We start from the raw sequence: 19,501 nt of genomic DNA on the forward strand, positions 1-19,501 counted from the left end.
CCCCCATTACTTATATAGGACAGGCTAAACAACTCCTGTCTAACTGGATTAAACTTTTAAAATAGAGCAGGTTTTCAACAAGGGCAGCCTAGTAATTAGCCACCTTGTCATGAGCCAAGAGCTAGAATTCATTTTGTATTATTTAATCTCTTACAGAAAATGTTTAGTTAACCTTTAGCAGTGGTTGCCATGATGATCAACATACTGGTGTATGTCTCATACAATGTATGGTTGGTCATAGGGATGTGCGTATTTTCGTTCCAGCACAATTTGATTGTATATCGTCTTATCATAGCCCACAAATTGGATACATAGGCGATGATAAGTAACAGAAACAAGCATTTAGTTCGAAAAGATCCGAAGGTCTGAAATCGAGACTGTATGGACATGTAGAACTCGTTCTGGGCAGCGGTTGACTGCGGAGTCCGAGAGAGGGTAAAGCTTCTCGCCTATGAGGACCCCACCCTTGTGGAATTCAGTATTTGCCCTGATTTGTTTCAATAACCTTGTCAAAACAACATGTTAAATTGATAATGGTAAACATGTTTTGTGACGTATATGGTTGAGCCTCAGTCGTCTTCAGAGACAAACTATTGAATCCACTTTTTATGTTTCGTCAAGGTCCATGATTTGAGCTCCCAAACATGAACACTTTTTCACTGCTTCGATCATTTTATACAGTCAATGGCTTGGACCCAGCGGCACATATCACATGGGACCAGGGTGTTAGCAACTGATGATGCGACCCAGAACTGTATTTAATACTTTGGTTCACGGCGGGTAATTCCAAAGATCCGATATGACAAGTAGTTCAAACCGATTTAGTTTTGTCCCCTAAAATCCGCTATGGCATCAGAATGCATCTGTTGCCATGAGTGTGCTATTGCCAGCTGGGTTTTCATACATTTTGTGCCTTCTTAGTTTTGTTTTATTCACTAAATCCATAATTTGTGTCTCATCTTTGGTTGATGGCACTCGATGGGGATTTTAGGTGTGCAGGATTTGTGTCAATGAAACAAGATTGCATTGGAATCATAGAGATCATGATTATTTTTTGACTTTTCATGCAGCCCTAATTCCTATTTCAAGCTACTCATGGTCATGGTTTTGTAATTGTGATGATGCAGCATTGCACAATTTTAAATAATGTTTTCATTACGCTTAATTCCGAATCCCGACATTTTATTGTTCAAACCTAGGGTAGGCAATTTGGTCAATTCTATTTTGAAATTATCCAAAAATCTGACCGGTAGGACATCCAATAGTTTCCATCCAGCCAAATGAAATGATTGGACAGACTTATTGCAGGCCTGTGACCTACGCATACTGAATTGTTTTATTGTTTCTAAGAGAAGTTTGAGGCTGTTATTGAAACTCGCCAAAATAAATATAGATGTTTGTGTGTAAGAAATTGGGCTGCACAGTGCACAGGTCATCTGACAATAAAACAAATCCTTTCTTTCAACATCTTTCTTCTTGTAGGCTCTAGTTGCACCAGCAATCCAGGATGGGTGTCTCGCTGCGAGTCAGGGTGGCAAGGCAACCCCTCTGCTCCCAGCAACGGTAACCAAGCGCGACGCCACAGCACAGCATCCGACAGCGGAGACACGGGCATCGGCACCTCGTGCTCAGACAGTGTGGAAGGTAGGGCAAAGCCTAACCTCTGTTTTACTTCCTTTGTTTGGACAGGAAATGTTTGTTCAACTGGCCAATGATGGGCATTCAAAAGTAAACCGAACACACATGGGAAAAGCGAAATATTAATTTGTTAAATATAAAAGGAACAAGTCAAAATCCGTTTTTTGTTTTTGGAAATAGAGGTAACACACCGTTTTCATTCTTCATTCCAACATGAAAAGTGAATTAAACTCATGTACACAGACCGTATCCCGCCAAGTCTGAACACTTTACAGACCTGAAAAACCTCAGGCTGAGTTATGAAGTGAAACAAAATGAAATTCAGGACGATTATCAGGCAAATCTACATAGCTTTCTCATGCAAACATTTTTTACCAGTTTCCTAGGCGATATGCCATCACTGCCCACATCTCTGAGCAGTTGGGAGATGGGCCAAATGCCGAGGCCAGATTTCCCCACTGGGATCAGTGTAGGGTTTGGTTATTGTATAAATAAATTCTTGAGTTTATCTTACAGGATTTCATTTTGTTATAATCTTTCACATTGACAGTTAAATGTTGCCGTTTGCTTCGCTTACTTATTCACTAATAAACTCTCCGCCTTCCTAATTGTTTTAAAAGGTTGGTTTTGGACTTGGCTTTTGCAGATTAAAACAGTAATAGCCATTTAGATACTGTAAAAAGCAAATACTGTGTTCCATACCTGTTCCACTTACCAAGACTACACTGGGTGAGCAAACCACTATTGCTTCTGGTTAAAAATCATGATCTGAATTTTATGGGATATTGAATGAGTTTTAATGGTCCCTGGCACCAAAATCCACATAATCATAAGTTTTTCTACTACATTTGTACAATTTGAGGGCAACATTAGACACATGACCATCGTTTTCTAATTGTGCCGCTGCCACAGGGGGAAGGAAGAGACAGTACAATTAAAAGAGGAAAATAAATGCAAAACAAAAGAGTAGGACACATCTTGGTCTTTTTGTCTCCAATAAATTCGGAAGAGGTGGGGGTGCGGGTGCGACCATATTTGCATGTGTGAAAATGTATGCATATCGGGGATGCAAGAAACATCCGTTTCCAATATAATTTGACCTAGTCACTTCGTTGTGCCGATTCTGCCTAAGAAAATAGTGTGGACACGCCTGCCACGGATGGAAACCACACCAATAAAGCTCTCAATATAGGTCTTAGAGATGAGAGATTTTGTAAAGTACTTGTATGGCGATTCATGATTATGTGGTCCACAAACTCCGTACTGACAGACGCACATTGATCTTTAAAGTCAATGGTTCTATATGGCTCTGCATTTTAGGAAGTCCCCAATGTCAGTGTCACTACTTGGTTCATCTATTGGACAGGAGGGTTGAGAGACAGTGCCCCGGGTCGTGTCTGGGTGCTGAATTGGGTCATCCAGCAGGGTAACGAGTCCTGGCATCATTTCGTGCACAGTATGGACATGAATATAGGTCAACCATGATGTATAAAGCTGGATGCAGATCACTGATGATGTAAAGGGGGCTGATTGGCTTGCTCTGCAAGGATGTTCTTTTAGGCTCTGAACAGGTCAGAGACCGCTGTCTCTTTACATTTAGGATGTTCTGCTAGGTTTGGACCAAATGTTTCATCTCATAGTTATCAAGTCAAGTAAACAATAGTCGTATATCCCTTAATCACAGTTAGTCTCAACAGGCTTTACAGGCCATATCTTAATGACTTATATTGTAAGTGACTCTTAAACAGACAGGTTACAATTTGCAGGTTATGTTATTAGGAGTGAGACACAATTAAAATGTCATGCCACGATAATCCTGGCCTAAATATACCCATTTATTAAATCGATAACATCTTAACAAAGCCGTTAATATTGTAAATAGAGTAAATATTGCCTTTAAATATATTGTTTTAATTCTAGTTTAATGTTTTAGATTATATCTTGTTTCTTTTAAGTCTTTATTCACCAGCCTGACAAAGTCGCTATCCTTTCATGTGAGAAGATTTTATACTCATGCATAGTTCACGTAGCATATATCACCTTTGCTCAGCCACTAATCGATATGCATTGTCAGTTTAGTGCAAAAACTATCCAGCTAAATGAATAAGCAGTGAGTAATTTTAAATCTGTCGATGTGTAATGTGTGCTGACTTTGTTATCCCTTGTCATTCCTTTGTATACCCTTGAACCCTTAAGCATATAATAACATTTAATGCCACTCAGCTAATATCCTCCACTGGTCCATCTGGCCATTTGCGGTGTATTAAATCAGTTGGGGTGATTTGGGGATCACACAGCGGGGCCTTTTATGAGCTAATCCTTAAAAGTAATAATTATCTTTAAACTGCCAGAGAAACATGTCTCAGAATCTTTTAAATAATGTATTATATATATCATGACTGAGCGCTTTAAACTGCCAGAGAAACATGTCTCAGAATCTTTTAAATAATGTATTATATATATCATGACTGAGCGCCCGTCCAGAGTATGTAACTGTTGTGTAATATCTTCTACTTGGGTAGCAGGTTTGGCTTCCCTAAAGTCATGCCGTTTGGTAATGGGATTTGGACAGAGGAGCAGCTGCTGCATGGAGCTTGAGGGCCTGATGGCCTCATCTCATTAGACAATAACGAGGAGGGGGATGACGTTATATTTGCAATAGGATTCACAAGAGGTTTGGGGGTGATTTGGATTAGGAGATGTGCGTGTTCTAACCTTTTACCACCCATTTGTAACATAAACCTTGTTTATCTAAATGACAAATGCAATTCTTATAAAATCTCTAAAGCATTGAATGTAGATGTATAGCACTGTTAATTAATAATCTATTTTATGAGTTGGTGTCTCTCTAGTTTTAACCTTCCAAAATGTCATCTACCTTCAAAAAAGCATCTGATGATTGCTCGGACTAACTTGGTCAACTGCAACGTAGCATCTGATCTACCAAATATCTGCGCTTTCAGGCAGACATTTCTTAATTAATTTACCGTTAAATCACCCGACCTTATTATCCCTCACCACGAGTGAGGACTAGAACTACCATTGCATTTTGTAGGGGTGTTCCCGGGGGAATGTACAATTTTGGTGGGGGTGTTTTATCTGTGAATTCTTAAAATATGCAGAATTACATTGTGGTCTCAGAATTTTTTTATTTTGTAAACATAAATATTCAAGTTTTGTTATGACAAATGTACTTATTGTAAGTCGCTTTGGATAAAAGCTTCTGCTAAATGACCTCAATTTACATGTAAATGTACAATGTCCATTAGTAAGTATTTAACAGTTAGCCTACTGACAGATTAACATCAAATTAAACACTCACTAATGACCATTGTACTAAAATGTGTTCCTGCTTTGTGTAGTTGAATGAGTGGCGGCACCATACACTTGTCCCTTGTGTACCACACTTGTGTAGAGCTGTTATATAAAAGGAGCTAAGTACAAACCGAGTACACAAATCTGTGAGGAATGAATCATTGGATCTTCATCTGCGTCAAAATGTAACTGCTTGTTTATTATTATTTGGGTGCTGTTCACATGGGACACGTTCCCTTCCACTGCGTAGCATTTGTGTCCCCAGCCACCTTGGTTGACCTCTAATTTATGTGCTACGGCAAAAGTGACAAGAATCATGACAACAGCTCGAGTGTCTATAATGCCAGCTCAGCGGGCGTGCTGTGTGGAAACGTATCAAAGCCCAGTTTGCAGCTGGTCCCTGGTGATGCAATATCCTCTCTTGTTATAACCCCTGACCAGAATTTTACGATTCAGCTAGTACACTTGTAGCCCAGATCTCTTGGGCCAATTGTAAAAACAATTTAGCTTTGCATTGTTTTTCTTTATTATACTTTTGAGTTGTATCATTTGCCTCAATTGGTAGATATTTAGTATTTTACCTTTTTTTTATTTCATTATTTTGGGTATTTCTTGTCAGTTGCACTATCCTACATTTCTCAAAGTAATTGACAGGGACAATCCTAACTCCAACCTTCTACTAATCCACACTTTTAAAACACCTTTTGACAATTCCTGGACACGGTCTCTGTTATACGCTAGGTTTATTCAACGTTTATTCAGGACTGTGTCCGTTCCGTCATCGTTGCCGTGTGTGATCAAAGAATCGGTAGTCACTTATTTGGGAGCTTTCATCTTGTCCCGCAAAAGGTTTGAGGCACAATTGGTTTGAATCCTTAAGTACAGGTCATGCATTAACAACACACATAGGCCCTCTCATTTACCCACACTGTTTTAATCAGACATGTGCATACACCCGTGGATGGGATCACGTGTTAAGTACAATTGCTCCATAATGCCTTGTGTGGGTAAAACATGTGGAAAAGTTTGGTGTGAGTGTGCTAACTTGTGCTTTGGCAATCCAGCCTCATTTGAATGGGAAGTTAAAGTTCAGCGTTGTCTACTGTATGTAGTAATGTTTGTAGTGATTCAGAGCAAAAATGAATATTGCTTTCGCAATAAAAAAAGATCACAGAAATGGTATCTCTTGCTACACAACAAAATGTCACAACTATCGCAATACAGGTTGTTAAATGGTTGGCAGGTTGTTCAGAGATTGCACATGAATGGTTATTATAGTTTAATATTATGAAGTCTGTATTTTAGTATGCCTTCACTTATTCTGGAAACGGAACCAGACATCTTAATCACGAAGTTTATAATGTAGAATATATACAAAATACATTAGCTTTTTGGTGGATGAATAAAATACAATGAGTGAATAAATACTTGACAACCTTAAGTTATTGAGTTGGGATGGGCATTTTATCGAACTTTGATCGATCATCGATAAAATTAACGATCAATTATCGATTTAATCGTTATTTTCTACAGACTATATAAAAAATTCCCATATCTTTCTCAATGAAATCCTTGTTCCATATTTATAGGTATTTATAGGCTAACAACCATACAAGACAGTTAACATGTAGACCTACAACTGTTTATTTTTAGGCCTTATGGGCTATAGTCCAATGCGGCGTTCGTGAAAGCCGAACAATGCGCTCTTAAACACGGAAAACCATGAAAAAGACGATCTGTGTTAAACAGCCAAGCAACGTCTTGGCTATGCCGCTCTCACCCTATGCAACACAACCTCATTTTGAACGATAAAAATATCACTTGATCGGCAAAATTTTTAATGATCGATCATCGATTAATCAAGCACATCCCTATTTATTTTATTTTTTTGTAGTTTAGTTTTTTATCTATTTTATTTTAAGCATATTTTGTGTGAAGGGAACTTGCAAATTAAGAATTTCATTGCCCAGTGCAAAGAAGCTTTCTTTGTTCACTGGAGAAGGCAGGGCTGCTCAGGGAGTCTAGACCTCTTTAGAATAATTTACCTACTCCTGAATGTTTTTTCGTACTTGAGTACGGTACAGGTGTCAAACGGACTTGGGCACGGTTACAGATGGCCTAGTGTGAGTGCGCCCTCAGTGCATCCTTTTTTCCTAGCAAGCAATCTATTTTACAATCAAATTAAAGTAATAATTGTTCTAATTTTTTGGAAATACCTAACTCAGACAGATTGTATTTGTACACATGGCACTAGAATACGTCATTTTTGTGAATGAAGAATAATAATTTGTAATGCTTTATCTTTAAACTTGTTTGTTTAACCTTTTTGACTGCAGTGCAACCCTAACCCTTGGGCCTATTTCAAAATTGGAGGATAACTGCCTTAACTGTTCCTTATCTAAAAATATTGTTCTAATAAAAAGTTTACTACACTGATATTTTGTGTTGTTTATACTATTGATCCACTTCATTAATTTCTAATGTACATTATTTTGTCTTCCAGACCATTCCAGCTCCAGCACCACTCCGTTGTCCTTCCACCCACTAGTCCACCATCGCTCTGCCCCAGGAGGAAGTTCCACTGGTACCCTTCCCACAGCACACGTCCTCCCCTCACCCTCCCCATCCTCCTCGGGTTCGGCCAAGCTCAGCGTGGCGACCTCACCCAGCGGCGCCAGTCCCTGGAGCAGCCTCTGTCAGCTGTCGACGCCAGCCGCCTCCTCTCGGTCAGACCTGCCGGGGTCACTGGACATGAAGGACCCCCAGCCCATCAGGAGGTGGTCGTCTCTGACCCGGCTCTCGGCGGGGACCGAGAGAAGCGCCGGCAAGGGCTTGGGCAGCCGCTGCAAACCGGATCCCCACGGGTCTCTGGACAGAAAACTCCTACACGGGTACCGGCACGACTCTATCGGTCAAGCGAACATGGACGCGTATCTCTCTACGTCGTCTCACTTCAACCCCCTGCTGCGCTCGCCCGGTGCCGCCGACCCACACTTGTGGTACGACCGTGGCGGGAGACCCAGCGGCGTCGGACAAGGCACGGAATCGTCTCGCTCGTCCGCCCTGTCGTCTCCCCTCAAGCCCAGGAGCCTCGACCTGAACTACAGTGCCTTACCTGAGAGCAGGCTGGGGCCAGGTGGTCCTGGCCACGGCTTCACCAATCAGAGAGGCCTGTCCTTTGCCCAGCCGGCGGTGGGCGGCTCTCCCATTCAGCCAGCCATCAGAACTCAGATGTGGCTGAGTGAGCAGATGGAGTACAGGCCCGGCTCAGAGTTGGGCAAGGTTGGACCAGAGGTGGAAGGCGGAGCAGAGAGCAGTTTGCTATTGGCATGGCAACAAGAGCACCAGCACAGAGAGAGACTACGGCAGGAGGGCGAATTGAACCAGGTAAGCTAAGACATGCAATGATGAGCAGCAAATCTGGGAGTAAGATCGAAGTAAAGGGGGGAAGGTGAAGGGACCTGGTGATGGGTAAAAACTGAAGGGGTAACGCTTCAATTGAAACAAAAAAAAAAAAAAAATTAAGAAAATGAAAATAGCTTGCTATAGTTGTGAAATAAACCATTGTAGTCATGCATAATAATAATAAGTTTATCTTGGCTGTTCATCAGACGAAGAAATCCTAGGACATTACATTGGGTTTTGGTAATGTGATTTGTAATTTGACTTTTATATATGACAATATGATAATGATGATTCCCAAACACTATTGTTTGATTAGTCATTCATGAAAATAAGGGGCCGATCCTATTTACTGAATGAGTAAAGATATATTTATAGGGATGAATAATTTATTCAAACAACCTTTTTCAAAAAATATATCAACTTGGTGTTGGATATCCAAGATTGTTTTTAATTTATGTTTAGATATTCTATCTTAATCTTAAAATGTTGCCCATTCAGAGAAGAGAATGCAGTGGCTGGATTTCTTTCGGACTTTGTGTGGCTACTAGTGGTATTTGCTATTCCCTCCTTTCTGCCAATTTCAATTTATCAAACGTAGTGGTCGTCCGAAGTCACATTAAACCGGCAATCTCTAGTAAGGACACTACTTAACACTGCACTTCTTGCAAGGTTTTTAATTGGATACAATAAATGGGTTTTAGTGCCCAAAAGAGCCAAAAAGGAGCAGCTCATAGGTGATAGGATACATTTGGTCATTGGGTTTTAAATATTGTACTCGCTGTCTCCCCTTGACCCTTTGGCGCTGTAACTGGATTGATGGATGGATGATAGAGCAAACAGATGAATTCAGTCATGCCATCTTGTCCTTGGGCCTGTTGACGGTCCACCTTTCTGGAGAATGTCCGGCTACATTCCTCTTCTACGAGGACAGGGGAGGGAAGCACATTGTGACTTTAGACCAGAGGCATGCACAAATGCATACAAACGCAATGATGGAACAATGCATTAGCATGTTATTCATCCGTGTTTATTGTGTATAAGCACCACGTAGCATGTGGCTCTTGTGCCAAGTGCCTTTCATGCAGCATCAAAACCATTGACAACAAGTGACCCACTAGTGCCCTCTGGTGCATGTTTCACAACACGTCTATTGTGATGGTAGTTCTACGCGGAGCTATGTTATCAGGTCATCTAATTTAATCTCAGGGCTAACATGTTCATCAGTCTTCTTACACAAGGAGCACGATGATGTACATGAGCAGCAGACAGATGAGGATGAGGCAGAAGTTCACAAAAAGCTCCTGCAGGTTCCGCCTGGCCTGCGGGGGTACCTCCATGGCCTGGGAGGCCCGGCGCATGGCGTTGCGGGTCAGGTGCTGTACCTTCTCCATCTATGAGGACCACTGTTGAGGTGTGGACTGGAGAGGTGGTGGGGCCTGGCACTAGGCTGAGGTCGATAAGGAGCGGGACCCCCAAGCACTTATCCCCGGCAAACTTTGTGGGCAGAAAATGTTTTCTGAAAATAGTCCAGCGCCGCTTTGAGGCAAGTGGTCACAGGATGTTGAGGAGACGTGTCCAGCGTCTGTCTCCTGTGGTCAGTCGGCTGGTGCTAATCTATAATAATAAATGCGTAGATCCTCGGCTGGCTTGTCAGGATGAGGCTGCAGACGGTAAGAAGAGGCAGACTTTGAATAATGAGATTCCAGTAGCCTGGGAGAATAGGAAGAGGTATATGAAAGAGTAATAGAAAGGGACAATGAGAGTGTGCTGTATCCTTGCATATTATTTTCCTATGGTTACATTGGTATTTCATTTTTTCCATTCTATAGCTCAGTGCTGTATGAGGTTCTGTACAGAAAGCTTTTTTGTCTTACCAAAAAAAACATTCAACAAACATTTCCATAGAACAGAATAAATAATAATGGAAATTATGAAACATGATATTGTGTCCTATGTCAACTGGAGGTATTTTCCATTAACACACTGAAATAAATTAATAATATATTTATTTATACAGTGCGCGCATGTGATGAGATTTGTGCCAGGGATCTTGTGTGTGTGTGTGTGTGTGTTGGCTACTGCTTTGAACCTTTCCATGACGGTGCGCATCAGTTGCTATTGTGATGCTATACAAGGTCATTAGGAATATTTTGAGTGCAGCTGTGCAATTGTTTTCTTAAGATTCATTTTGTTTGATGTCTCCATGTAAAAAAAGGTTGATGTTATTTATAACAGCCCATCGTTTTTGATTTAACCTTTTTAGCAGTTGGTTGTGGCAAAAAAGGACAAAGTATTGCATTATTACAAGATTAAATTCAAAACATAAAAAAATTGTCCCCTGACATTTCTCTTCAGAACCATTATGTCTATAATTTTACTTGATTTAGTAATCCCACTTCCATGCTTAGCTTGTGCTTCCCGCGACCAAGATTTGTCGTTGATTCATAACATGCGCAGACCTGACTTAAGTCTCTGACTGTTCCCATGTGTTAAAAGAGGAAAACTTAAATTCTTACCTTTTTCCAAATTGTAGATATTTGAAGCGGATATTCAAAGGGTACCTGGCTATATGTGTGTCAGTCCCTCTGTCACCGTCTGTGTCTGTGTGGAGCACAGGAGTGCCCCGCTATTTTGTGCGATCACTGGTCTGGTGGAATAGAACGATACGTGTTGATGGGAGGTGACTTGGAGGGGGTGGAGAGCTGAGGCCTATCCAGATGACAGAGGACAAAAAGGGCAAATATTAAGCTGCACGTTGTCAAACCCCGATCCTCGGCCCAAACTTGAGTTATTCTCAGATAAAGCTGAATCTACAGTTCTGCTTCTGTCTCGGTCGAGCTGCCTGCATTCACACCTTCAGGGTGATGTGTACAGCACATTACGGAGGTACTAGAGCTTTCACGACCACAAGTGTACAGGAGCCCACGCAAGACAGTCTGTTCCATTGAAAATATGTTGAAACAGCAATATATACTGTATATACATGGAAAATATGTTTAGAAATCCTACAAATGTAATGCTGAAGAGCGCTGGGTGTGTCGCAAGCAACCAAAATGACTTGGATATGTTTGGATTTTGCCAGGTGCATTAATTGTCTGGCTGTCAAAAATGCACTACGCCCGTTCCCTGTTTGACCAATCAGCGTTAAGTTGACGACTGTGTGTCTTTGTGTTCCCAAGCAGGAAAAAAGGGGTGTGTTCAGGTCTCTAGTGTGGCTCTTTGTGGATCTTCTCATACATGCTCAACATAGAACATTTTTTCTGCACACATTGCATTGTTACCGCAAATCTGCATTTTCTCCCTGATTCTTCACTTAAAGCATTGAAAATGTGTTATTTTTCTATTCACAAGGGATGTTTAGATTTGAAAATATTTGATTTAATGCGTACATAAAAATGATCAGATTTTGCCGTTGCCGTACCATGTTAACTATAAACTAATCCTTGATCTAAATGTATCCACTAATCTCCAACCTCTAAGGCTACGTTATGTACACTTTAGGCTCTCAAATCAGACTTTAGATTAACGGCTGATGGCCGACAAGCTCAAATCTGGGTAATCGGGGTGTTTCACTCTCTTTCACTTCATATTTGTTTCGACCAATCCTACTGCTCGAAGAGGGAATCTGTAAGTGTGTCATTGGCTCCATAATGTTTTCAAATTCACACCATGTATGGCCATTGTAGAAAAATGTGCTGTGAGAATATAAAAACAGATATCCTCCCAGCATATTTCACCCACCAATACATGACAGATGGTTAGGGTATTTATATGCCCTAAAACAACACTCAAATATTAGCTCTTATATCTTAACCACAGCACTTTGAACTGCCACAATGTGGCACGTATCGTTTCATAGTAATCGCATGCTTACCCAGAATTCATGCACAGACACGTATGCAACTCATACACTGTAGATTATAAGTCAGGCTAACTTTCCAGACCCTGATCTTCTACCAGGAATCCACATATCTTTGTTCTAAAAATAACTGTAGTATTGTCCTAAGTGGTATTTCACTGGGTGGGTGCAGTATGGGGTTGACCTTCTGATAAGAGGACAAAGCCGTTTGTTACAGGGAGGGGGTGAAAATTTGTGAGTTGAGAACTTAAAACCTCCTTTCCTTAAGCAATTATATTAATAGTTAATGACATTGTTAATTACAAACCACAAGAATCTGTTTCCCTCTTCGAAAACAGCTTCCTGTCAATGACTGATCCAGAAACCAGATCTAGGGTAGATGTAGGATTGTCTTTCTGAGGAAGCTAAACTTGTTCCGCAACCTAGTTTTAGCTGGTCACCCACTGTTGTCCCTTGAAATGGCTCAACCATTTGACTGTTTTCATCATCTATACCCTTGCCAATAAGCCTGGAGAACACCCTGATCATCCTCCATCCTGTTTGGCTACTTGGATCAGTCAGGACCTCTAGCCTGCCTCATTGTTTTCATGTGGGCCGGATGGGGGTGAGAGTACTTGCCCTGACGGACAAATTCCCTCAGCCAATCAGCATAGCAAACCAGTCTGCAGCAGGGCTTCTTCTTTTTTGGGAGTGCGTGCTCTTGTTCTTTTTCATGAGTAGGGTTGAGCACCGAAACTCTGTTCCAGTAGGTCACCGGTTCCGATTACCGGTTACGGAGATCGAATAAGAACACTCGTTTCGGTGCCTCATAAGGGTGCCTGACTTTTTCTTAAAGCCCCCTGTCCCGCCCCCATGGTGTTGCGGCGTCAACTTGCGTTAGTGCTGGGCAGTATAACGGTTGACACCGAATAACGGTGTGTATTTTTCGTGATGTTTATATACCGCCATACTGGTGTATTTGATTCGGAACGCTGTGCCGCGAGACACTGTTTCAGACGGGAAACTTTTGAATGTTGCGCTTTTAAACACGCATGGTACGACTGCGACGTTCTAGGTCAATAAATGCGAGGCGCGGTATTTCAGGCCAACTGGTAAAAGAGTTTGTCACGGCTTTCAAACACGAGGGTTAGGGTTAGCCCTAACGAGCTGCGGCATCACTTACTTGATGTTGTTTTGATTGAAGATCGGCGTGTGTGTGTGTGTGTGTGTGTGTGTGTGTGTGTGTGTGTGTGTGTGTGTGTGTGTGTGTGTGTGTGTGTGTGTGTGTGTGTGTGTGTGTGTGTGTGTGTGTGTGTGTGTGTGTGTGTGTGTGTTGCGAGCGTATGTGATTTCAAAGTAACCAACAAACTGAAAGCCGATGCATGCTTCCAAAACTATCTGTTCAAAACCAAATAAACAAATCAAAAGCAGTGTCACTTATTTGCTTCAAATACTTTCTTTTCTTTTCAAAACTTGGGAATAAATACGGCGCGGTACCGGGCGGTTGAAAACAATGCTGGCGACTCCTGTGGCTGCCTGCACCTGCGTACTTAATATGACTTTGGCTGTAATGTGGCGCCATGCACGCAATTGTAAACGCGAGCAGCATAGCTCCGTGCCTGCCTGCTTTCAGCGAGTAATTATTATTTATTTTTTTTAAAGATATTTATTAGCCACAGCACTCACAAAAGCCTTTCATCTTCGGGTAAGTTGAGTAATTTAATGGCAACCTCAAATCTTAGGGATGCAACGATTGTGAAATCCTGGGCCTATACCGATACGATGTTTAAAATAACAATTTGGCCGATAGCCGATGCCGATACCGATGTTTTTTTTTTTATTAATTTCCCCTTTTGTGCCAGGGAAACAAACCCTAACGCCCCACGCACGCACGCAGACACTCACCTCGTATACACGCCACACAATGACGCAGGGAGAGGCTTTTATGATTTGTATGAAATCAATCTGTTTATTTCAACAACTGCGTCATCAACATTCAACATCAAAATTATTCAACGTGGGCTTACGCCTCGTGCCCACTGCCTCCGTCCGTTGACTGATCCCCATTGACTTTGAATGGGGACGGACGTGCAAGGCATTGTGGATCCGTGCGCTGAAGGCTCCGTCAAAAAGTTGAAAAATGTTCAACTCTTTCGGCAGCGACGGATCCGTCATCCAATCAGATTCACGTATGCAAATGTAGGCACTGTCACTCTACTCAGGCTCTGACGACCCTGGAAACCTCCCCCATCCGTCAGCAACGCCTTCTGAGTCCTTTGACTGACGGTGCATTGGGCTTGAGGCGTTAGGCAGATAGGCCTACATGCGCTGAAAACAGATCGCTATTTATTTTACTGAACACAGCAAATCGTGCGTGTGTGCGGTTTTGTCTTTTTAAGTACCGGTTCAAAATCTGTTTTAGCACCGGATCCGTTTAAATAGTACAGAGTAGGAACCGGTATCGGATAAACCCAAACGATACCAAAACCTACTCATGAGTATTTCTGCATAACTGAACTCAAGGCTGTGTTTACTCTACTAATGTTAACGTTTCCACTAGTGATCAACCGATATTATCGGCCGATCTTTGCGTTTTTTTACGTGTATCGTATCACCGATATTTTTTCAGTATTGGCCGATTATTATTGTTTATTTTTTTGGTGTGATTTACAGACAGTTCAATAAATGTTAATTTTTTTAAATTGAGACATTGTAACATTTGTTATCATCATTGTGTCATTTTTAAGATGTAAATTTAGGGAGGCTTAGCCTGGCAACGAGTAATGAAAATGGCCCAACTCGAGGGGCGGCACCGGGTGGCCCGCCTATATTGATACATCGATGTGTTTTGATTAATGTTCTGGGCCAGGGGAGGCCCAGAATATACACGAGTATATTGCTCGTTCCCAGAGTGACTCGCTGAGCAAATTCAAATTGTGCTCTCGTGAGAACTCTGGATAGCCAGGGTATTATCGGCTCCAAATATAGGCTCAAGAAAATCAGTATCGGGTTATCGGCTAAGGCTGATGAAAAGAAATCGGTATCGGCCCTAAAAAATCTGTATCAGTCGATCCCTAGTTACCGTTCATTGCATCAGGAGATGCCATCAGTGTTTTCCAGTGGCTGCCTCTATTTTTTCGTCATAAACTATGACAAAGTCCCTGATTGGCCGAGATTACATTGTCCTTTCTGGAAGTTGGTATTGGTGGCTGGCAGTCCAGACTGATCCTTGTAGCCAAACAGTATGTGAGGTCACATGATCAGGATGGTCTTCAGCATACTTGCCAATAACCATCATAGGTAAAAAACATCTACCTCGGTGATGACATAATGCATCGCATAACATCATTTTTGGTTCAGATAGATTCTGGTTGAGGCCAATTGCCTTCCAACTAGAGGAGTTAACCTGCATTTTACTAATAAGTGTCACACAAATGTTATGTTGTTATACAAATGTTTAAATTATGGCTTAGGTTCATTTATAGCTTGTCTTTAACCAGTGTATTTGTGTGTGATGTGTGTATTTCAGATGCTGTCGGGGACATCGCTACCTGTCAACACTCTTGTGAAGATTAAAGAGGGACTGCTAAGACAAAGGGAACTGGAGATTGATCGGTACGGCACCAGTTGTACACACAAACACTCTGATGCACAGCTGCCATACCTTTCAAGAGTGCCCTTGTCAAGTACTAATCTATTGGCATACTGCAGCGCATAGCTACAAGCTGTGTGTCCCCAAACGGGGTGACACAGTAACAAGTGGGCCAAGGGCCTACAGCATGAGTGTTGGTGTGAGTGTGGGTGTGTGCATGTCAAACACAGATAAAGTAAGGAACAATCGGGGGGACTGGATGAACTCAGGAGCTGTGTTTTCTAAACATTCGTAGATGTGGAACATGAATGAACCGATCTATCAGTAGCATGGATACATTAGAGGTGTGGAACATGTGTAGCTGAAACACGATCTCATGCCATGCCATCTCAAATGGTGTTGTCACCATATCACTTGCCAAATGTAACCATGCTACGGAAGTACATTTCATCCAAATTATCCAGATGATAATATGGAATTGTGCATTTGATACATTTTGTACAGTTGATCCCAAATCATAATTCTTTTAACATTAACAATCAAATGCAGCTCTGAACAGGAACGTTTTGGGGCACTTAACTGGCTTGGAAAGGATGCCAGCCAGCCAAAGCAGTCCATTTCCAGCAAGCCAAAGCAACAATAATGGACTGATTCTCAGTCAATTAATGTTCCCAGAGGGGAATGTAACGATTCTCTCATGTCATTTTCATCTTGACCTTTTCTTTACTTCCAGACAAAAGCAACAGATCTTTCAACTCCATGCTAGAATCAGAGAAAATGAGCTCAGAGCACAGCAGTTCCTTCACAACCAGAGGGATCCGTCCGATCAGTCCTACATCCTCAAACCTAAGGTAGTGACTTGAATAATAGTGTATTACATTATACTACAATTTTCTGTATCATTAAGCTTTCATCATTTCTACCATTTGCGCTTTAATCCCTGATTATAACAAGGTGTTTTTTGCGATGTTTTTCCAATAGGATCCTCTGCATGATTCAGTATCAGTGAGCTTGAGTGGACCCCCGTCTGAAAGCCAGTGCTGCAACAGAGGAGAGCTGGGCAGGAAGCTGGCTGATGCCCAACTCGAGGTCCTCCACCTCAACGAGTTCCTCAAGCAGAACACACAGAAATACACGGAGGACATCAAGAAACTGGAGGAGAAGGTATGATGGCAAAGTGGTTTACTGGGTAGTGCATCGTTGCTACAGGAAGAGAGTGCATCAGGTTGAAAATACATCCGCTCAAGTTTTGACACTTTTATAGCTGAGCATTAAAATGTACTTTGTTCTCTGTGGCATACTGTACTCCTTAGTTCTCCTTTACAGTCATAACTTATTTCATCCTTCCCCTATTCTGTGCACATCAGTCCGCTCCCCTGTTTTATGCATGCTTTGATGTAAGCTGCCTTCCCTTGAACTGCCACAGATCAATATTTTAACCACGACACCCAGTTCATAACACGCATAGTACTTCAGCTGCAAGGGCTTTCATCAGTTTGCCCTCGGCTCGATCACTATTTTTTAACCTCATTCTGCGATGGATAGTGGCTTATCTGACATTTATTCACATGGAAATCTTGAATACAAAATGAGGACGGCGACGGTCTGAATATCTATAAATATGAAACCCTGTATTACCTGGATCAATGCAAATACAATTTGACGTGGCGTCCTTCCTCTTTAGATGAAGACGAGGGATCGCTACATCAGCAGTCTGAAGAAGAAATGCCAAAGGGAGACGGAGCAGAACAAGGAGAAGCAGCAACGCATAGAGACCCTGGAGAAGTACCTGGCCGACCTGCCGTCCCTGGACCAGGCGCAGTCCCAGACGCTGCAGGTGACCCCCGCTGCATTCAGGGCTCCAACGTGGATGTCAAAGCCCTAGAAAATGTTTGGCCTAGATTTCTGGTTCAAGTTATACGGGATTCACGTTAATTACTTCTGCATCATACCTACCTTAACTTACCTTGCATGACGCGCCATAATTCAATATGTATTGAACACGTATTTCCTGTTTCAAGTGATGTTAAATATCACATGCACTTGTGTATAAGTTGTACATGTTTAATATGTGTACCAGTGGAGGCTTCTACATTGAGGAGAGGGAGGAAGATCCTCCCTAACATTGTTGAGAATAAAACATTTAGATTGCCCCGACTATTGTAATGAATTAATGCCCTTAAATATGACTACTTTATTGCCTTTGAATATATAATGTTCGTTTCCCTGGGTAAAGGGACATTAGCACCCCCTATCGCCTATTGACAATTACTTCAGGGAGGAACGTCCTCCCTCCGCCGCCGTTGACTCCCATTCATTTTCCCGAAAGTACTGGCAGCCGGTGGATAACATGGGTTTCAATGGGAGAGAGGAGGAAAATCCTCCTCTGAGTGGGTGGGACCTTAAGGGGTCTGATTTGCGCAAAAATCTATCCGTCTGCGCTATGAACCAATAAGCAGGATCCCTGGATGTTGAGCAGTGTTGCCAGATTGGTCCGATTTCCCACCCAATTGGGCTACTTTTAACCATGTTAGGCTGGAAAAATTATCATTGGGCGGGAAATCTGCCCAATCTGGCAACGCTGTCGATAACAAACCCGGTCTGCATTGCCGCGGTGCTCAGTCTGAGAGACGCAGAGCAAGTGAAATCTGCGATAGCGAGATCCTAAATGCACAATGGAAACATTGGAAACGGAGGACATTGTTAACGTCTTATTACAAAAACCATTCCATTCATTCAGAAAGAGGTAGACCACTTCCCAAAATCAAGGTCATCAGAAGTAATGGCAACGTCAGTGTTGTGAGTGCTATGTGGTTTGCTAGGTACGCATGACTTACTGGTAGCATTACAAGCAATTGTAACTGAAAATAAACATAGCTAAATAACTTCAGTCAGTGTGGGCAAAAATAGGCCCAATAATAGGCCCAGATTTTTTTATTTACTTTTACAAATCAATAGTAGGCCTGATTTGACTAATATGCTTTGCATCCTTTCCTTCTCAAATTACAGTGATGCCACTGGTGGCTTTGTATACATTTTGTTCACATAACTCCCTCCCTGCTATTTAGTAGTTCACCAAAACACCCTGAAACAACTTGAGTCTCACATTCTTATGCCACCATACACCAACAGTGCAAGCAGGCCAATGGCAACCAAGCGCGCAGTCCTTCCTCCCTCACTTTAAAAACCACCATCCGCCACTGATGTGTACATATGCATAATGTTTCATGTTTGTTGATAAATTCATTTGGTGGTTCTATTTTTAAGGTATGTATTGCTCTTGAGGAGACCATGGTGACCAACAGTTTCCTTTGGGATTAACTCTGAATCTGAAACACTAACTCAGCGTCTGTGTTTCAGCTTGAAGAGGCGCAGAGAAAGGCTGAGGTTCTGGAAGAGACAGTGTCTCAGCTGGAGGAGAATCTGGTGCAGGACGGGGCTCTGTTGAAACACAAGGACAGTGTGATTCAGGCCCAGTCCCTCAAGGAGAAGGAGCTGATGGCCGCTGTACACAGGTAGGGTTCTGTCACTCACTAGTTTTGCATATTTTGATGTGCCCAGTAGTAGCAGAGGATGCCATTTGCCTATTGGCCCTTTGTTTTCTTAAGAAATTCACGTCAACCAAATTGAGTGGTTCTCTCTAAACTAATTCATTATCGTAAATACGATAAGAGAAAAGCCTAAATTGGGATAGATTACATATTTGGGTTAAA

The 19,501-nt window shown here is 42.0% G+C and overlaps 2 protein-coding genes across 4 annotated transcripts in view; one reads left to right on the forward strand and one right to left on the reverse strand.

Moving 5' to 3' along the window:
• cep85l (centrosomal protein 85L) overlaps positions 1–19,501 on the forward strand; it is a 30,025-nt gene that overhangs the window by 4,117 nt on the left and 6,407 nt on the right. For both annotated transcript variants that reach the window (XM_030344595.1, XM_030344594.1), the window contains exons 2-8: positions 1,483–1,644; positions 7,457–8,340; positions 15,726–15,811; positions 16,522–16,639; positions 16,770–16,952; positions 17,473–17,625; positions 19,149–19,303. In XM_030344595.1, coding sequence (XP_030200455.1) covers positions 1,483–1,644; positions 7,457–8,340; positions 15,726–15,811; positions 16,522–16,639; positions 16,770–16,952; positions 17,473–17,625; positions 19,149–19,303 — 1,741 coding nt within the window. The remainder of the gene's footprint in view (positions 1–1,482; positions 1,645–7,456; positions 8,341–15,725; positions 15,812–16,521; positions 16,640–16,769; positions 16,953–17,472; positions 17,626–19,148; positions 19,304–19,501) is intronic.
• Positions 9,018–11,018, reverse strand: pln1 (phospholamban 1). Of its 2 annotated transcripts, none has more exons than XM_030344597.1 (3): positions 10,875–11,018; positions 9,592–10,019; positions 9,018–9,277 (listed from the first exon to the last, which is right to left on the reverse strand). In XM_030344597.1, exons 2-3 carry the CDS (start codon positions 9,747–9,749, stop codon positions 9,265–9,267), a joined length of 171 nt encoding a protein of 56 aa, XP_030200457.1. In that variant the 5' UTR covers positions 9,750–10,019; positions 10,875–11,018; the 3' UTR covers positions 9,018–9,264. The 2 variants fall into 2 exon arrangements, with proteins under 2 accessions (XP_030200457.1, XP_030200456.1); XM_030344596.1 differs by having other exon boundaries at positions 9,592–10,068; positions 10,875–11,005.

Source organism: Gadus morhua, chromosome 21 (genome assembly GCF_902167405.1).
Source record: "Gadus morhua chromosome 21, gadMor3.0, whole genome shotgun sequence".
NCBI lineage: Eukaryota > Metazoa > Chordata > Actinopteri > Gadiformes > Gadidae > Gadus > Gadus morhua.